This window comes from Pelmatolapia mariae, linkage group LG18 (genome assembly GCF_036321145.2).
Source record: "Pelmatolapia mariae isolate MD_Pm_ZW linkage group LG18, Pm_UMD_F_2, whole genome shotgun sequence".
NCBI classification, from domain to species: Eukaryota; Metazoa; Chordata; class Actinopteri; order Cichliformes; family Cichlidae; genus Pelmatolapia; species Pelmatolapia mariae.
Genome location: NC_086243.1, coordinates 8049148 through 8067062, shown reverse-complemented (window position 1 = coordinate 8067062; position 17915 = coordinate 8049148). Strand labels below are relative to the sequence as shown.

Genomic DNA, 17915 nt, shown 5'->3' with positions numbered 1-17915 from the left:
GAGATTTTGTCCCTAAATCCACAGTTAAAAAAAAAAATCCTAGAAAAACAGTAATATTCCAGCAGCTGGGGCGCCAAAATAATACCATCAAATAACAGAAAATAACTTTCTCATAAAAATACGGTTATTTTCAGTAATGACAATACAGTTTGTTGCCCTAATTTTACATGGGATTTTGCCTTTTTCAAGTGCTTTTAAACATTAAATTAGGAACACTTTAATGTGATTAAACAATGAAATTATCTATAAACAAGGTCAATGAATGTGGTAATATGAATAATAATACTTAAATGTATAGAAATATACAGTTAACAGTTGGTTTAAATAACAACGGATTGCATGCCCTGGGACAGAGGCGAGGCTGCCATATCGCACCATCGGCCCCTCTGGCTATCACCAGTAGGTGGTAGGTGAAGTGTCTTGACCAAGGACACAACGACCGAGAGTGTCCGAGCCGGGGCTCGAACCGGCAACCTTCTGATTACAAGGCGAACTGCCAACTCTTGAACTCTTCAGTTTATAAGAATCATTTCATATATTTTTCCATAGCATTACAATTGAATTTAACAGTTCAATCTTTCAAATAACGGACAAATATTTGTGACATCATGATACATTTGTGAATGTATTTTAACAATCTAAATAAGCATATGTACTGACAAATACATTTTAAAAACAAGAAAATTATGTTTTATTACATTACAATTTTACATTAATTTACATTTGAAATGTGAAATCACAGTCTATTTATGTAAATTTAATGATATTCTAGAAGAACAGAACAAAACTGTAAAATACACAGTAAAATACTTTTATATTAGGACTTTTTCTTACAGTGCAACACATATTTACAGTTTAATTCTATTAATATCTACTTTTGTTTTCTATTTCAATTAATTAACATTTTCTCTACATTTTACATCTTTTGAAAATAAAATCTACTTAATTATTTTAAGTGTCACTTTGTTGCCATAACTTTCAGTTCTGACTGAGGGATTTCTAACAAATGAGAACGTACAGCTCTGCTATCGCTTCGGACGTAAATGAAGACAGAAAACTAAACAGTAGTGACGTTTGTAGAGTTACTCAATGTCTTCTGGCCATTAATTAGAAAAAGAGAACTTCTAAAAACACATAAATATTCCCGCTACATTTATGTTCCATTTAAAGTAACCAGACACTAAACCTGAAAATGAAGTCAATCATACATGAATCCAAAGGTTACAAAATTTAAAATGACTCAAAGCAAGATGCACCTTTTCCTCCTCATGTGGCTACATTAACAAGATTTAACATTTAGTTTTATAGTAGCTTAATAAGAACAAAGCATGTAAATATCAATAAGTCAGCTTAAACTTTTTTGTAACATTAAAATTTAGAAACATAAAAGATTTGGAATGATAAGAAAAGACAGAAAATATTGCAAGAAATATGGTACAAAACCCTCAATTAATCATATATTCCTAATTATGCAGTAAGGTGTGTTGTGGTGATTCTGTTGCACTCAGGTGGCAGCGCAAGTGTCTTCCTCAGGGTGAATTCTCACTTCAGGCCTCAGATTCATGTTAAAATGCCCAACACTACAAAAGTAAAAAACATGTTCACAGCTTTGGCATTTACAGCCAGTTTAATTTCCCATAAAAGGGCCAGTTGGGAATACGTTAAAGGAATCGAGACAGCCAGTGTATACTCGAATTAAAAAAAGGGCTGAGGAATTTGGAATAATTAAACACCAAAACCAAATTTTTTTTTAATTAAAATATAAAGAAAAACAACAGCAATGGTAATAGTAATGAGTTTTTAAATGTGGAAGAATGGTTTTTAAAACAGATGACCACCGCTTAATTACAACTATTCAGTAGCGTATAATTATGTGGCAGGGGAAAAAAGAAAAATGACATGACAAAAATTTCAGTCACAACATTTATTTATACCATGATGTTTTCTTTGATTCTTGAGATGAAAGCAAAATACAAATTCATTCATACATATGTGCAACACACACACAGTCAGATACGCTGTAGACAAGACTCATCAAGTCTTTGTAAATATGGGACTTATTTTTGGTCACAGTCAGGTGACACAGATTTGAGGACGAGCTTCTTGGTGAGGGTGTATCTGGCCTCTGGCATTTGTTTGTAATTCTGGTAAAACTCTCTTTGGTGGACCTCCCTGTTCACACGTGTCAGGACAGTGAGGAGATCATCCATCTCCTGACTGCAAGGAAAACATTGGAAACACACAAATTACATCTTGAATTTTTGGAATATTTGAAACACTGTGCTTTCTGACGTTTCACATAAACACATCTGACATCACCAAAAGCAGACCTACATATGCACATAAATATAGTTTCATAAATATCTGTTTTCCCAATTCAAAAACAGTACAGTTAATAACAATGTGCTATAAAGATGTCAGATTGTGTCAGTATAAAGACGACAGTTGTGATTCATTAGGTTTTAGTAAAGGATCATCATTATGGAACATGTTACAACTGACTTAGGGTCAAGTGTGGTTTTAAATTTATTCCAGAGTAGCATTGTATCCTCTTAAACTCCTTTTAAGGCAGTGGTTCCCAAACTTTTTCTGCTAGGCTCCCCCTTTGTTTTACAAGAAAATCTTCACGCCAAATTGTGGCAGGATCAGCCTGATATTATCTGTATCCCACTGTAACTTCACTGTATAAAGAGCTAACATCTCCAAAATGTTGGGAGTAGTTACTCATTATAAGTATTTGTGAACTAAAAATCAATAATGTGGGATACTGTTTATCTGTGATTTGGACAAGCTCTTTTTTTTTTTCTTCTTTTTTTAAGTGCCCCCCACTTTGGGAACCACTGTTCTAAGGTGTCTCTCTCACCTTTCTGCTGATCTTGTCAACTGCCTGCAGAGCTCCTGGGTGTAGATGCATCCTGTGACTTTGTTTCGAAATGATATGAACCCCTTCACAGTGGCCATGCCTATCAGAAAGTCTGCTTCTGAATTTCCTTCCAGGAAGAATTGTTTCTCCCTCTCCTCTCCTGGCCCCAAGCTGCTGGGACAGTGACCTTTCTCGTATCCATCACTCTGACTTGCTTCAATGAAGAAGAGTTTGGGCTTCCCTGCTAAGGTTGGGGTTCTTCCACTTGTAAACGGGAGCATCATATCTTGCAGGAACACCTTTTCCCCATCAGTGCCAAAGACACACCCCTTTTCTCCATGGGAAAGCACGCATACCACCTTAAATCAGAGGCATATTGGATAGTTATGGTGTTAAGGACAATAAATGCAAAAGGACAGATGGTAGTGGATTTTGTAAAAAGCATAAAAATAGCTGTGGTGAACACATACTTTAAGAAGAAGGTAAAACATAAGGTGAATTATAAGAGTGGATAAAGGTGCACAAAGGTGAACTACATCATATGCAGACGGTGCAATCTGAAAGAAACAGGATACTGCAAAGTGATGTCAGGGGGGAATGTAGCTAGGAAGATTTAGATGGTACTCTGAATGTTGTCTTTGGAAATGAAGAAGGGGAAGTGAATGAAGGCAGAGGCAAGGATTAAATGAACAAGAAGTACATTCTGCAGTATACAGGCAGATGTTACATGAACTATCAGGGCTGCTTTTCAACCTCTGGTCAGTATGAAGGTAGTATCAATGTTAGTAAATGATACTAAATTAACTAATTCAAATTGATAGCTGCCCTGGACCTAACCCAATCCTGAAGTATGCATTGAGTTGGCTGCAGCTATCAATTATTTTTGTAATCGACTAATCTATTGATTATTCTTTTCCCTTTTGGACAACATCTCATCCCATGCAGGAGACTCTGACAGCACTGAGCAGCTCCTTCAGCGGCTGCGGCACCCACGATGTGGGACGGAGAGATTATGCAGGTCTTTCTCCCTACTGTTGTCAGACTCCACAACAAAGACTTCAACTGATCAAACACACACATCCACACATGTGCAATAGCAATAACACAAGTGCATTACTCTTTCTGGCATCGTTGTATTATACTCATATTGTATATAGCATTTGTATTCTATTTTATTCTATTTTATATAGTATTTTATTTTATTCTATTCTATAGTGTACAGTATGTTATGGATATATTATTCCAGTGTTTTTTTCTTCTAATTTTTCTATGCAACTTTGCACTGTCCACTGCTGTAACAAAACAAATTTCCCACACGTGGGACTAATAAAGGTTATCTTATCTTATCTTATTGATTAAATGAGTAATCGGTTAAGCAAATAAAACATGGCAAATTAGGTATAATTTTTTTTTTTTGATTTCGGACATTTTTTGTAAATCTAAGCATGTAAAATTGTGACTATTTTAAGTTTGACACTGTTTTTGTTTGTTTGTTTTTTATTTAGACTTGTATTTCAGAATCAGAATACTTTATTAATCCTGAAATGAATCACCTCATGTTGTGTAGCTTTCTGGATTTTATACTTTTTGGGCTAAATACTTATTCTTATTTCTGGGCTATATAGTACATAAAATCAAAATTCACGTTTTATGTAACTGAAATGTTTATGTGGGGTAAAAAAAAATCATAAAGTTACAGACTATGATTATATGAAACATGTATAGTTACTGAATTTGATGTATTTTAACCATTTAAAATGTATATTACAGAATGTAACACGTGCGTATGTGTAAAGAAATGGCTCTGTTTTTAGTCCCAAATGTGGGTGAACACAGCTGTGTTAGGTCCATGGCAGTAGTCATCAGAGTCATTAGATTTAGATTAACCTCATGATGGACTTTGGTGATATTAAACCTTTTGGAAAGTGGAGTTAAAATCAGCCCTCATATCTCAGGTAACATCTGCCTGTTTACTGGTAAATACAGATGATAAACTCCAAAGCCCAGGTCAGGTGATGACAGCCTGTCTGAATGGTTTGTGAGTCTGGAGGTGTGCGACCTGATTGACCTGAAGCATCAACCAGAGGGCAGCAGGCCAAACAGGTGGTGCAAGGGCCCTGGTTTTCCTGAGACAGAAGGATCCAGCGATAGCCTTCAGGGGTGGCAGAGGGCAGCCAATGATTTTTTTGGGGGTGGTGTTAATAATACTCTCTGCAGCCTTCCTTTTCTTAGCATTGACCCCTGCATACCAAACACCCAGGCAGTAGAAGAGCACACTCTCCACTGAGGACCGGTACAAGACCAGCAGCAGTTGAATGTCTTCTCAATGTCCACAAAACACATGTAGGCTGGTTGGGCAAAGTCCCATGAACCCTCAAGTATTCTCAAGGGGGTAAAGAGCTCGTCCAGTGTTCTGCACCTGGGATGAAAACTGCCTTGTTTATCCTGTATCCAAGGTTCGAATAACAGACGGACTCTCGTTTTCAGCACCCAGGCATAGGCTTTCCCAGTAAAGCTGAGAAGGTGTTACCCCCTATAGTTGGAGCACATTCTCCAGTCCCTTCTTGAATATAGGAACCATGACCCCTGTCTGCCAATCTAGAGGTAATGCCCCTGATCTCCATACAACAACACTCTGCTTCCTCTATGGAGGATGTGCCAGTGGGATTGATCAGGTAGTCCTTCCACTGATCGACAACCTCGGATGCGGTCAAAGATCCCGCAGACCGGGGCCTCTGCCACACCCTCACTATACGTTTAGGTGTGGCAGGTCTATCCAGCATCCACCCCCACCACCTGATCTGGCACAGCAGCCGGTGGTGATCAGTTTACAGCAACTCCAGACTGAGCCCCTCTCCAGGAGACTGGTTCCAGAGCCCGATCTAGCTGGTACCTCTCAACTTCACGCAATAACTCACTAGAAAAGTGATATTCCATTTCCCACTCGCTAGTCTTGGTAGACGGGAGTCTATCCACCAGGTTTTGCCATGGGGGAGCCTACAAGGGGACAAAAGACCACCTACAACATAGCCTCTGCGATCACAGGAACACACAAACCCAGGAATATGAAATAAATTAAGAATATAGAATGGTTGTTGAGGATACAATTCTGAAGAGGTATGAATCTACTCACCAAGGCATCGTCATTCACAAAATTCCTCTTGCTGTACATTCTTATTTCATTTTGCATTTGTGCTGCAGTCAGGTTGTTGTGTATCAGCACTTTAAAGCCTAAGCGTGTGAACACTGTGTTCAGAGCATCTGTGCCGCATAGAAAAGAAACAAATGAAGGTATAGCAGTAGATTACAAAACCAAAGAATATCTGATCTGTATGTGCAGTAATTGGTACAGGCCTCAGTAGCTTCTAGTTAATACAGTCATACATAAATCGGGTCATGATATGGTTTGAAGACAAGAACTGTACCTGCATCCTTCTGAGTTCCTCTTCGATTATTTAGATTTGTTCCAGTGAAGATCTCATTATTGATAACCACACATAAACCATGAGACTTATGAGTCAAAGTGTAGTATTCTGACTACAGGACACAAAGCAAATGGGAATTATTATGTTTTTACATTAATAGAAATGTTACTGTTCTGAAAAAGAATTAATGAAAGCATAAAAGTCTGAACAAACCACCTGATCAGGAAGAGAGATGGGCTGTGATCGTGCATCAGTGTAAATAATCTCTCCTCTGCCTTAGAAACAAAAGAACAACATATTTACATGTCCAGTATGACTATGACAAAAAAATAAAAAACCAGAGTGATGGCAGAAATTTCTAAAAAAAAATAATTAAATATTTCTGAACAGAGAAACTTACAGGTGGACTGAGTTTCAGTTACAGACAGAGGAAGATGGAATTCATTTTTGTCAAAAAACCTCTGTGGGAATAAACATCACAGTGATCAGCAAACTGACACAGAATTAAATGTTCAGAAACACACAGACAGATACGGCTGTCAATACTGACATGAGGAGGTAACATCTGCTGCTGCTGCTGCTGGATTCCTGTAATGAGTACAATCATTTGATGATGTTCACAGAAACACACTGTTTACATCTAAACGTTTTTCTGCGGTAAAGTGAAAAATGTCTCTCATACCTTGAATGTAGTTCTCTACTATCTTTGCCAGCTCTTGATTATCAAGCTTTTGGAGTACGTCATGCAACACACTGACATTTGTGTGTGATATTAAATCTTTCTTTTCCATCTCAGCAAACACATCCAGCACTGTCTGGAATTAACAGCAAAGATGGTTTTAGTTCACAGAGGCTCTGCAGCTACACTATAAATCTATCAACTGCTTCACAGCAAAATGCTACTCAAATGCCAGTTTAAGGACTTAAGTCTTTAGCTGTTTTAAGAACAAGTGTGCACAGATCATAGCCTGAAGGGCTCTGTGACCTTTAGTTTTTGGTGCTGGCTATACAAAAGAAAAAAAACTTCAAAAAGGAAATAGTTAAATTTTGTGGTGGGTCAAAGCTTTCTACATATAAAGGTAGAAAAGATAAGATTAATAATATTGCAGGGAAAAGGGTTGATACAACTTTCATTTTGCAAATTTAAAACTGCAAGCCATGAAAGAGTTTGGGTCTTAAGAGGTTAAAGCTGAATTTCTGCTGTATTCATTGACAAATAATTTAACCAATTTTTCTTCTCAGTGGTGTTTTAAGAATATGGTGTGTTCTGTTGTAGATGGTCAATTATATTTCAGCCCTGTGTTCCTGTGACTGCTTTTTTTCTTCTTGTGATGTCCTGATGTTCATTTATTGAGAAATAAATGTGCTTAAAAAAAATCAACATAGGAATAAAATCTAAAACACATATGTAATTGTCTCTTAATGACAACATTCTGTAAATGTAGATATAGTGAGTTGATTTTTAAATAGCTGGAACAGTGTGTGGGTGCTATCTCACTTTGCATTGATCCAGTTTGTTTTTGCCCAGCTTTGACCTCAGTAGAAACTTCATGATTGCGAGATTGTCGTTAATCATGGCATCGTATAATTTGTACAGCATCACCCTAACAGTAGGAAAAAAAGACGAAAAAGGAAAAATGTGGAGAGAAAGAAAAACGGACACAAAGATTTTGTAATTCAAACTGATTCAAGCACTATTACTATATGCATGCTGTCATATTAAAGTCAATGTGGGACAGCTTTCACCTGTACTGTGACAGAACAGGACTCTCATCTGTGTCCTTCGATCGTTTGCCATCTATGCCCAGGGACCTGACGAGGTCTACTCGATCAATAGTTGAGAGAAGCTGAGAAAGGAAATGATTGTTCTGCAGGGCACCTTTTTCCTTTAATCTTGAGAACAGGTCTTTGATATTAGTGATCTGTACGAGGGGGGAAAAAAGAAAATCTTTAGAAAGTCTATCAGTGAATATGAACATATCTAACAGTATAGAACATGCAGCACTGACCCCTTTCAGATGACTTCTACTAACAACATCACGACACAGGAAGCAAAGTGCTGCCACCTCAGTAGAGTCCAGCTCGTCTTCTAGAGTTGAGTACAAGCTTTGTATCACAGACCTGCTCCCACCAGCACAGGCCTGGATGGACTGATAGATACACACAATTATTACCACAGGCTATATGAATGTAGCAACAGTCTTTGAGATGACTATATGTCATCTCCTGCAATATTATGTGAAGGAAATTGATTAAACAGCACATTATCTCTCTGACACAAATGTTGTAACTTATTGAGCTGCTCTGCCTTTCCAGAAGTAGGACCTCACCTCCATTTGACTGGAGCCATCTTGTGAGGGAATCAGAGAGAAACAGAGTTACACATCCAACCAGAATATGATCGCAGACACAACATTTCTGTGTGTGTAATTACCATGCTGAAGTAAAGAAGCTTGGTCAGGCTTAGGTAGAAACGGAGTGTTGTTCAGCTGAGGGAATGTAGTTTGTATTTTTTCATCAGTTTGCAGGAGGTTCAGAAAAGCTCTGCAGGTATCGTCTCCTTTACTCATGATCTTATCCACGAGCTCAGTAACGTGTCCCTCCACATCTTTCCCATTGATACTTTTAAGGTTGATGTAGTCCCCACGAGTGATCAGGAAGTTCTCAAAAACTTTGTTGAGGATCAGCCTGTAGTCTCCGGACAGAATTGTTTGGATGGCTGTTTTATTTCTCCTCACGGTGTCTTCGGCAGACATTCTGAGTCTGCATTGCAGAACACTTACACAGTTTAAGTTCGCAACAGCAGCACAATACAGGTTTTATTTTCTTAAGAAAGTCTTCATTCCAAATGTAATAATTATTGCATGTTACCTCTTTCGGTGTCCTCAAGAGTGTACACAGATGATTCAGTGGCCCTGCTTCACTGCATTATGTTCTGCAAATGAATATACAATTCCTCACTCAAAACAAATACTTTCGTTCTTCTGTAAGCTACTGTGTTCACTGCAATAACTAATAATGGCTGAAAAACAAGGCAATCGTTTTGCAAGAAATGTGAATGTGCTTTAATGATAATTTCACGTGTGCCCTTTGAAACACTTCTTGCTTAAAATGTGCATTACAATAACCTGTTGGGAACAACTTGTTCAGACATAAACGTTGATGCCATAGCACTGCAAAATCAGACATGGTTGTAATGTAATGTAGTTGTATGAAATGTATGATAATCTGTTAACCAAATAATTCAGATCTTCTGTCTAAAATGTTAAGTGATAGACAAAATAATAACACTAATGACAAAAAACACATTTTGCCTATATAACTGTTTTGTGCACCTTTAGCGCCTGTCAAAGAGGAAAAAGGCTGGACCTGCAGTGCATAACTACTCTGTAGTCTGTAAATGTTACACACGTGGAGATGTGTGTAAAATTTACAGGCTTAGCTATATGAATGAACTGACCTCCTTCAGCTTATTTTTGAAGATGTGGTACTGACCATTACACCTGTAAATGACTTCCACCAGGCCTAGACTTTCTTCTAAGAATTTTTCAATTGAGGTTCCTTCAGGTTGGCCCTAGTGGGGTACAGAGAACCATGCTTTATTTGTCTGCAGCATCACTAACGATTTAATAAATCCATTGCACCATTTGCTTTTCCTCTTCAGTGTTTCTGCCAAGTGTTATGACTGCCAAGAAGATATGGGGTCCTTGTGCCTCCCTGTGACTAAATGGCTGTTTTCTATAAAAGGATTTATCTGTAGAAACTGCACAAAATCTGATTAAACTCAAAAATCACTGTTGTTACACCGGAAAACACGACTTTAACACGATGACTTACCAAGCTTGCCAGCCATGTTTGGGTTGGAGTTATTGCTGTTAAGACCTGCCTAACGTACATACATTCTCTACTTAAGTGAAGTACAGATACTAGAGTTAAAAAAAATACTCCAGTAGAAGTTGAAGTACTCTCTATTTTGTGTTGCTAATTGTAGAGGGTGACTTTGCCTCTAACCTGGAAAATGTGTACAGTCAGGGGTTAAAGAGGGATTCAGCACGTGGTGAACCCTAAAATTAGTAGTGGCTCAGTGTGGGGAAAGAATCCAAACTCACAATAATTTCTATTGAGAGTTGTAGTAGATTTTAGTATACAGGCTGTGATCAGCTGGTCTCGGCAGTTACTGCTCTGAGGTTCATTGCCCTTTGTGGATGTGCATTACAGAATACAACCAGATGTCAGCAGATGTTTCACAGTTATACTGGCTGATTTCCATCCTCAACACTGACAGTGCACTGTTTATGCTGTCTTTTTTCTAAATGGCATAAAGTTGGTATGAAGGTGAAATTCAATGAACGAATCATCACCTTTACTCTCATCTCTGCTACTCTTTATGTAACCTAACTCTGCCATTAAAACACAGCCACTGTGAAATACTCACAGACTGTTCTTTACTTTAAACCCATCACAGCAAACTAACCTGTTTATTCTGCAGAGGGTTTTCATGCAACCTTTAAATAACACAGAGAATCTACCTTAGTTTGTTTTGCAGCAGGTTTCACAATATGAAAATCATAATGTCAGATGTACAGGCCTGAATTTTGATTTATAAACACTTCCACTGTGTTCCTGTTATGATAAACTACAAATTTACCCTAAATTACTAAAATATCGATATTTTAATGTAAGAATCGATTCTAGAACATAAATGATTGATATCGGAGGAATCGATATTTCAGGCTCGATCCGCACATCACTACTGCTGACCAGGAATATAGTTAAGATGGCTAACTGATAAACGCACATGTAACGTCGGCTTACATTCAACTAGGTTTATGTGCTGTGTTCATTAAAAGTCATTTGTTCCTTGCTGGGGACTTCATTATCAGTCACCATTGCAATAATAAATAAAAGCGCGGGCCCACGATTTTGCTTTCATCTCTTTTTATATCTCCTGGTGATTAATACACGAGCAGGACTGCCTTTCACGTGTTTCTGTTTAGGATCAACTCGATTTGATGTTTCAAGGCTCACAGTGACGAACTCCCTTCAAAAACGTCAAACCGGAAGTAATCAGCTTGTTTTGAATATGTTCGGAGTAAAGGTAAAAAGTTGTCTGAAAGAAACTATTCAAGTAACGTAGGTATATCTTAAAACTTTTTTTACAATAAAGTATTTGTACTTATTTACTTCCCACCTCTGCTGTTGTCCACGCCCAGGTTAATGCATGCAACTGTTGATTCTTCAGCTGATTGGACTTCTTCTTCTTTCCTTCTTTCCCTTTGCTTTCAGCTTGCATTCAAAGATGTTGCACTACTGCCATCTCCTGGCTTTTACTACAACATTACTTCCAAATCCTTAGATCCTCATGATGAGTATTTCTCAAAAAAACGAAAAATCACTCCTTTCCCTTCATCATGACATAACCACTCAAATTTGAGTTCCCTAGTACTACTCATTTCTACCCTCAACAATCTCTTGACTGACATACTTCCTGCAACTAATAAGCACATGTTCAACTGTTTCCATAGCATTACACCAATTACACAAACCAGTCGGATGTTTCCCCATCCTAAAAAGAGTGCAATTAAGAAAACAATGACCTCTTCTTATTCTACTTATAATTATCTCCTCCTGCTTACTTGTTCCTCTATTTCTTTTAACTTCTACTGTGTTTTGTACTCTATATAAATGAGTACAAAACTTGTACTCATTTATAAAAATGAGTACAAGTTTGGCATACAGCTTGATGTCATCAAGCAGTACGCCAAGACAAAAGGAAAATGCAGCGGATGGTGAGTGCGGCAGAGCCGGCAATTGGCACTTCACTAACCCCCCTCAGAGACATTTATACTGGCAGACTTCAGCAGAAAGCCAGTATCAGCATCAAGGACCCCTCGCACACTGGACACTCACCCTGCTGGGATAAGTTGGCCAAAGGAGGAGATAGAAGCCACTGACATCAAGACAAGGAAGCTCCTGACCATGCATGAAGGTTTTCACCCCAAGTCCAGCACCCTGAGGCTGTACGCTAAGCGGAAGGAAGGAGGCCAGGGACTGGTGAGTGTCAGCACCACAGTCCAGGATGAGACAGCGAACATCCACTAATAGTGTTTTATTCTATTCTATTCTGTACAGTTGTGTGCAGTATCGTATTCTTGTTGTATTACAGTGTTCTCTAATCTTTGCTATATAACTTTGCATTGTCCACTTTCTGCTGTGACAAAACAAGTTTCCCACGTGTGGGACTAATAAAGGCTATCTTATCTTATATGTACAAGGGCTCTGCCTTCACCAAAGAAATTATCATATTATACACAATGTACTCATAAAATTTGTTGCTTAAAATGCAGCTTTTGAGAATTTTTATATCATTATTTACAATTCAAAGATCCTACATGGGCACACACATTTTTGCATAGTCATGCAGTGCTGTGATGACTGCCTGCTGCGACAGGGGGTGCTGCAGCACAGCTTCTTCTCAGTGCTACACCAAAGGCTGTAAACCTGTTATTCCTGCTGTCCACAAGTAGAGGGCACTTTTGTACAGCGTCTAGTCGTTTTAGGATCTGAGAGTCACTTGTTCTCAGAACGCGGGATAGTTTTGTTCTGACGGCTGACATTTGATAAGGAAGAAGCGCGGTCTCGTTTTCAAGAAGATAAGGAGTTCCAGCTGACCGTAAGAGAATTACGTTTTATGTAATGTAATTTAGTGTGCAGTTATTAGTACGATAGTAAGTTGTAGTTAAACCACTTCCTTCTCATAGACAGTAGTGTTTAGGATCAGCTCTGACTCTTTCCTTTGCGCAGGTTCAGCATGTCGGCCCAAAATGCAATAACGAGCAATAAAACAGCCATTCATGAGATTCTGTCCGGAGACTTCAGGCTAATTCTCAACAAAGTGCATGAGAATAAGCTGATCACTCAGCGGGAGTACAACAATCTTAAAAGCATCAACAATGCAAATGTGGAGGCACACGTCATTGAGCTCGTGGATAAGATCATGAATAAAGGAGAAGAAAAATGCAAAGACTTCCTGAACCTCCTGCAAACCGATGGCGACGTTAAAGGAACTTTCCCTCAGCTGGCGAGTTTACAGCTGACTTACACCCCCCTTTTATCCAAGCCTGTCCAAGTGTCCTCATGTCAGCAAGGTAACACACACACGTAACACTGTACAGAAACACGGTGTCTACTGTTGTGTTTGGTTGTTTAACTCAGTTTTATTGTCCTTCCCTCAGATGTTCTGCCACAAGATGGAAATAGGTCAAAGGTGAGATGCAGATGCTGAAACAGCCTCCTACACTTATATGTGACATCGCTTGAGGCAGATATGTAGATGAGATTCTGTGGTTACGCAGCCTGTAGTAACACATTTAAAATCTTGGTGTCCACTCTTTAGGATGTTTATCAAATCAACAGCCGGCCCGTCGGCCTCTGCGTGATCATAAACAATGAGGACTTCTTGGATGGTAAACCAAGAAGAGGGACAGATAAAGATGCCCGTAAGTTTCAGGGGAAGATCTTTTTTTCCTTTTCTTTTTTTTTGTCAGTATCTTTTGCTTAAATATTTTTTTCTAATTACATTTTTTGCAGAAAGCTTGGCAGAGGTGTTCAGCTGGCTGGGCTTCAGAGTGCTGATGTGCAAAGACCTGACCAAGGATCAGATGGATCAGGCACTGACGTTTGTCGCTGGCCTGGCAGACATGTCTCAGCTGCAGAAGTTCAACTTTAAAGAGTGGAATGGCAGCAGCTTTGTTGATCCTCAGCAGGTTCTTGAGCACGGTGATGCTTTCATCTGCTCTATTCTGAGTCACGGGGATAAATGTGTTGTTTGGGGAACTGACAAGAAACCCCTCCCCATTAAAGAAATTACCAGAAAGTTCAGGGGGTGTGACCAGTCAGTCCTCACCGGCAAGCCCAAAGTGTTCCTGATCCAGGCCTGCCAAGGAGGTAAGATACAGCGTGGAGTGCAGCTGATGGAGACTGATGATGATACTTCACCATCGACCATCACTGAGGATGCTGATTTTCTGGTTGCCATGGCCACTGTTGAAGATCATGCTGCAGTTAGAAATCCATTAGATGGAAGCTGGTTCGTTCAGTCTCTTTGTGAGCAGCTGAGGGAGCGCTGTCCCAGGTAACTGTTTTAAAATCACCAAACACATTTGCACACTGACCCTGACAGTGATAGCAACATGTTTTTGTATCTCTACAAATGCTCTTAGGGGTGAGGACATTGTCTCCATCCTCCACTTCGTGAACGATGACGTAGCACATAGAAAGGGCTGGTATCGCTCCCCGTCTGGTGAAGTCAAGCCAGCCAGGCAGATGCCTGAACCGAAGTTCACTCTGAGGAAGAAACTTGTGCTGCAACCTCAGCACAGCTGAAGTCATCATGGAAACACAGCACACCTTACTGTGTAACTAGGGATGTATGATTAGCTCAGTTTCTTATAATGTTTCCTAAAATGTTGCTTTTATATTTTCCCTATTTTTTATCATTTTAAATCTTTTATTTTTCTAAATCTTAATCTCACATTGCGGTGTTGCATTTTATACTGTCACAGTTTTATATCAAAGAATAAATCTCAGACTGGGAACGCAACTGGTGAGAAAAATGTTTTTATTCGTGTTGGGAGGTTTTTATATGTGCTGCAGTAAAGCTTCACGGGTGCTTTGCCTAAACTGAGCCTTTACATTCTTGAACCTAGTAACATTACTTAATCAATCAAAAAGCTAAAAAAGTTTTCGAACAATAGATTTCTGTTTAGGCTCAAATCAGTTTGATGTTTCAAGGCTCACACTGATGAAATAATAACTCCCTTCAAAAACGTCAAGCCAAAAGTAATCAGCCTGGTTTGAAAATATAGGAAGTAAAAGTAAAAAGTTGCCACAAAAAACTACTCAAAGTATATATACCTTATAACTCTACTTCCAACACAGTAAAAAATATTTGTACGTCTTTACTGCCCACCTCTGCTGTTGTTCACGTCCAGCTTAAAGCATGCACTGTTGATAGTTCAGCTGAAGTGTAATCACAAGTCAACCTCAAACTTGGTGTGTTGCACATTCTTTTAGATCCAAACTTATTCAATTCAATAACCCTGAAGGAATTTGTGTAACAGACCTACCACACCTACAAGTAGCATTACTGGCCACAGAGTGAGAGGGAAACTAACCCTTCATGGAGTTATTTCAGGTACAAGGGCTTTTTTTTAATCCTTGGTGTTGACTCAGCACTGATTTTTTTGTGCTATCAATTTCTGTTATGTTTAGGTTTTCTGTTTAAACCCTGACTTTGTTGTAATTATGCAATTTAGAGGTTTTGTGCCTTTTTGATAGTATGGCTGGTTTCATTATGTTTATATCCTCAGGCCTTTTTAACTGTACTCTGGCTTCTGTTCATATTTATAGTTTGATTGGGTTCTGTTCCTTGGTTCACTTTATTTTACGTTCCCCATGTTTTACCTGTATCTTATTTAGTCACCATTTCCTGTTTTATTTTGCTAGTCTCTTGTCTCCTGTGTGTTTTTGCTTCCTTGCAGCCTGCATCTTATTATTCCCCAGTTTATTCTGTTTAATGACAGCTCTGTCTGATATTGGGCTGCTGTTTATGTTATGTCTATTTGATTAATAAATCATTATGATGAATAATTGCGAGTGTGCTTGTTCTGTGAGATCCTGCCTCCATGTGGTTGTGTAAATAACCGGTCAACAGGGACATTCAGATATAATCTATTATGACTTATATGTATAGTGTATTTCTCATGTATGTTTGTGACTGGGGGGTAGAACTGCTGATGAACTGGTAAAATAAAAACACAAGCACAGTGCTGAGTGTTTTTCTGACACATGTGCTGGAACTTTGGCATTAAATGGACCATCACTTCTTTCTGCTACTTGTTGGATTTTTTTATATACATGCTATTCTATTAACAAATATGGAAATAAATATATTTTTGTGTGTATTGTCCTATTATACTTAGTTATTAACAATTCATTCAGTAATGGATATGGCTAAAAATATTAAAAAGTACATATGAAGTTTCTTTCTAAAGTTTTAAGATAAGGTTTTGCAGTGACTTCTTCTATTGTAATAGGTAGGTGGAGTTTACAAAAAAATTGTATTTAAAATTGTATTTAAAATATTTCCAAATGTCCTTACACAATTCCACGTTTTGTGACATAAAAAAAACTAATCTGTGTATACAAGTTCGTACGGGTGCGTGAAATCCTTGAAAATGCTTGAATTTTAATATTGTCTTTTAAGGTTTGAAAAGCGCTTGAATTTCAGATGTGGTGCTTAAATGTGCTTGAAAGTATAACTGCATGTGTATTTCATTCGCCACAAATAACTATCGGATTGAATAGTTTTCTTATCAGAGAAATAAAATGAGTCGCAAAATTTAAAAGCAAAATTTCCCCGCCTGGGCTGCCTTGCGTCTGTTTCAACGTGTGACCCCGCCCCTCCCTCGGATAGATGAGTGCGCTAACATACCTGTAGGTTGCTGTTTTAATGAGTGTTTGATGGAAAAAGACAAGAGCGGAGTTTGCGCTCTCCAGTCGCATGATAGGTGAGTCCTAGTAAATAATTTTCCAGTAAGTGTACGTTACACATGCTATCTCTTAAAATTATGATTATTATTTTATCAAACTCGCTGGAGAAATGATTGAAATGCACTAGTGTGATACAGTATGGCAGCGCTATTACGGAATATGCTGTGAACTTAGCTAACATTACTTAGCAGTAATATGAGTTAATTTACTCAAGTGAAAGCTTTAAACATTAGCCCAATACATAACTATCTAATTTAAGGCTTTCTGGTTAACCCTCTGGGGTCCACGGACCCAGAGTCTCCGTTTCAACTTGGGTCGAACGTGCGGTCTTCAAATTATATACCAGTTTTTAAATTGTGTTGATAGGTCACGTACAACCGATGGGGTTTTTTATTTTTCTGAATAAAACAGCGGCGTTTACTCCGGGAAGAAACGGTAAAAACTGTGTTTTCTGAGGAGAGCTCTAGCAAACACGCTTTGAGTGAAAAAAGAAAAAACACTCCTTCCCTATTGGTGAAAAATGTACCATGTCGACAACTCAAAAAATGATATGGCAACATGTGGTATTTGGTTGTTTGGAAGTTTTAGGAGTGACCGGCGAGAGAGAGAGTTTTGATACTTGAGAGCTTTGTGACGTTTACTGTGTTTGGAGTCTCAAGTTAGTGTGTTGTCTTGTGTAGTTAGTAGTGATGGGTAGATGAGGCCTCGTGAGGCGTTTCAGCACATTCCCCAAACTGTATCGATACTGTGTCGACACATTGACTGTAGAAAACATGGACGACGCGACAGCGCCTCCTACCATTGTGCAAAAATGAAGCCAAAATATCCCGCTTGTGGAGGCTGCTATCTTGCAAATTTGGAGCCAGAGTCTGCGCAGTACTGACTTGAGGTGGAGCGACTGTGTAACGCTCCCGCCCACACACCCGCTGGACGTGACCGCAAACACGCCCCCCTACACTTTTTATGTAGCCCGGCTGCTCCAGTTTTTTTGTTGGTTTACCGCCACTGATGACTCCTTTAATTAAGGTAAATACAACCATGTCACTGTTATAAAAAAAGCCACACAGCTTATC

At 38.7% G+C, this 17915-nt stretch overlaps 2 protein-coding genes across 5 annotated transcripts; one reads left to right on the top strand and one right to left on the bottom strand.

The window, feature by feature from the left end:
- Positions 1 to 1812: 1812 nt before the first annotated feature.
- Positions 1813 to 11547, bottom strand: LOC134617618 (caspase-8-like). Of its 4 annotated transcripts, none has more exons than XM_063462923.1 (16): positions 11480 to 11547; positions 9784 to 9862; positions 9160 to 9223; positions 8723 to 9066; positions 8619 to 8638; positions 8298 to 8438; positions 8035 to 8210; positions 7787 to 7892; positions 6971 to 7103; positions 6839 to 6876; positions 6689 to 6749; positions 6505 to 6563; positions 6289 to 6400; positions 5997 to 6124; positions 2864 to 3222; positions 1813 to 2217 (listed from the first exon to the last, which is right to left on the bottom strand). In XM_063462923.1, exons 4-16 carry the CDS (start codon positions 9042 to 9044, stop codon positions 2058 to 2060), a joined length of 1815 nt encoding a protein of 604 aa, XP_063318993.1. In that variant the 5' UTR covers positions 9045 to 9066; positions 9160 to 9223; positions 9784 to 9862; positions 11480 to 11547; the 3' UTR covers positions 1813 to 2057. The 4 variants fall into 4 exon arrangements, with proteins under 4 accessions (XP_063318993.1, XP_063318992.1, XP_063318995.1 ...); XM_063462922.1 differs by having other exon boundaries at positions 8723 to 9051; XM_063462925.1 differs by lacking the exon at positions 9784 to 9862 and having other exon boundaries at positions 8723 to 9051; positions 11480 to 11518.
- Positions 11548 to 12857: 1310 nt separating this feature from the next.
- LOC134617620 (caspase-8-like) lies at positions 12858 to 16087 on the top strand. The gene is made up of 6 exons (XM_063462926.1): positions 12858 to 12961; positions 13093 to 13436; positions 13524 to 13555; positions 13685 to 13787; positions 13879 to 14422; positions 14511 to 16087. The coding sequence occupies exons 2-6, from the start codon at positions 13100 to 13102 to the stop codon at positions 14671 to 14673; spliced, it is 1179 nt and encodes a 392-aa protein (XP_063318996.1). The 5' UTR covers positions 12858 to 12961; positions 13093 to 13099; the 3' UTR covers positions 14674 to 16087.
- Positions 16088 to 17915: the final 1828 nt, after the last annotated feature.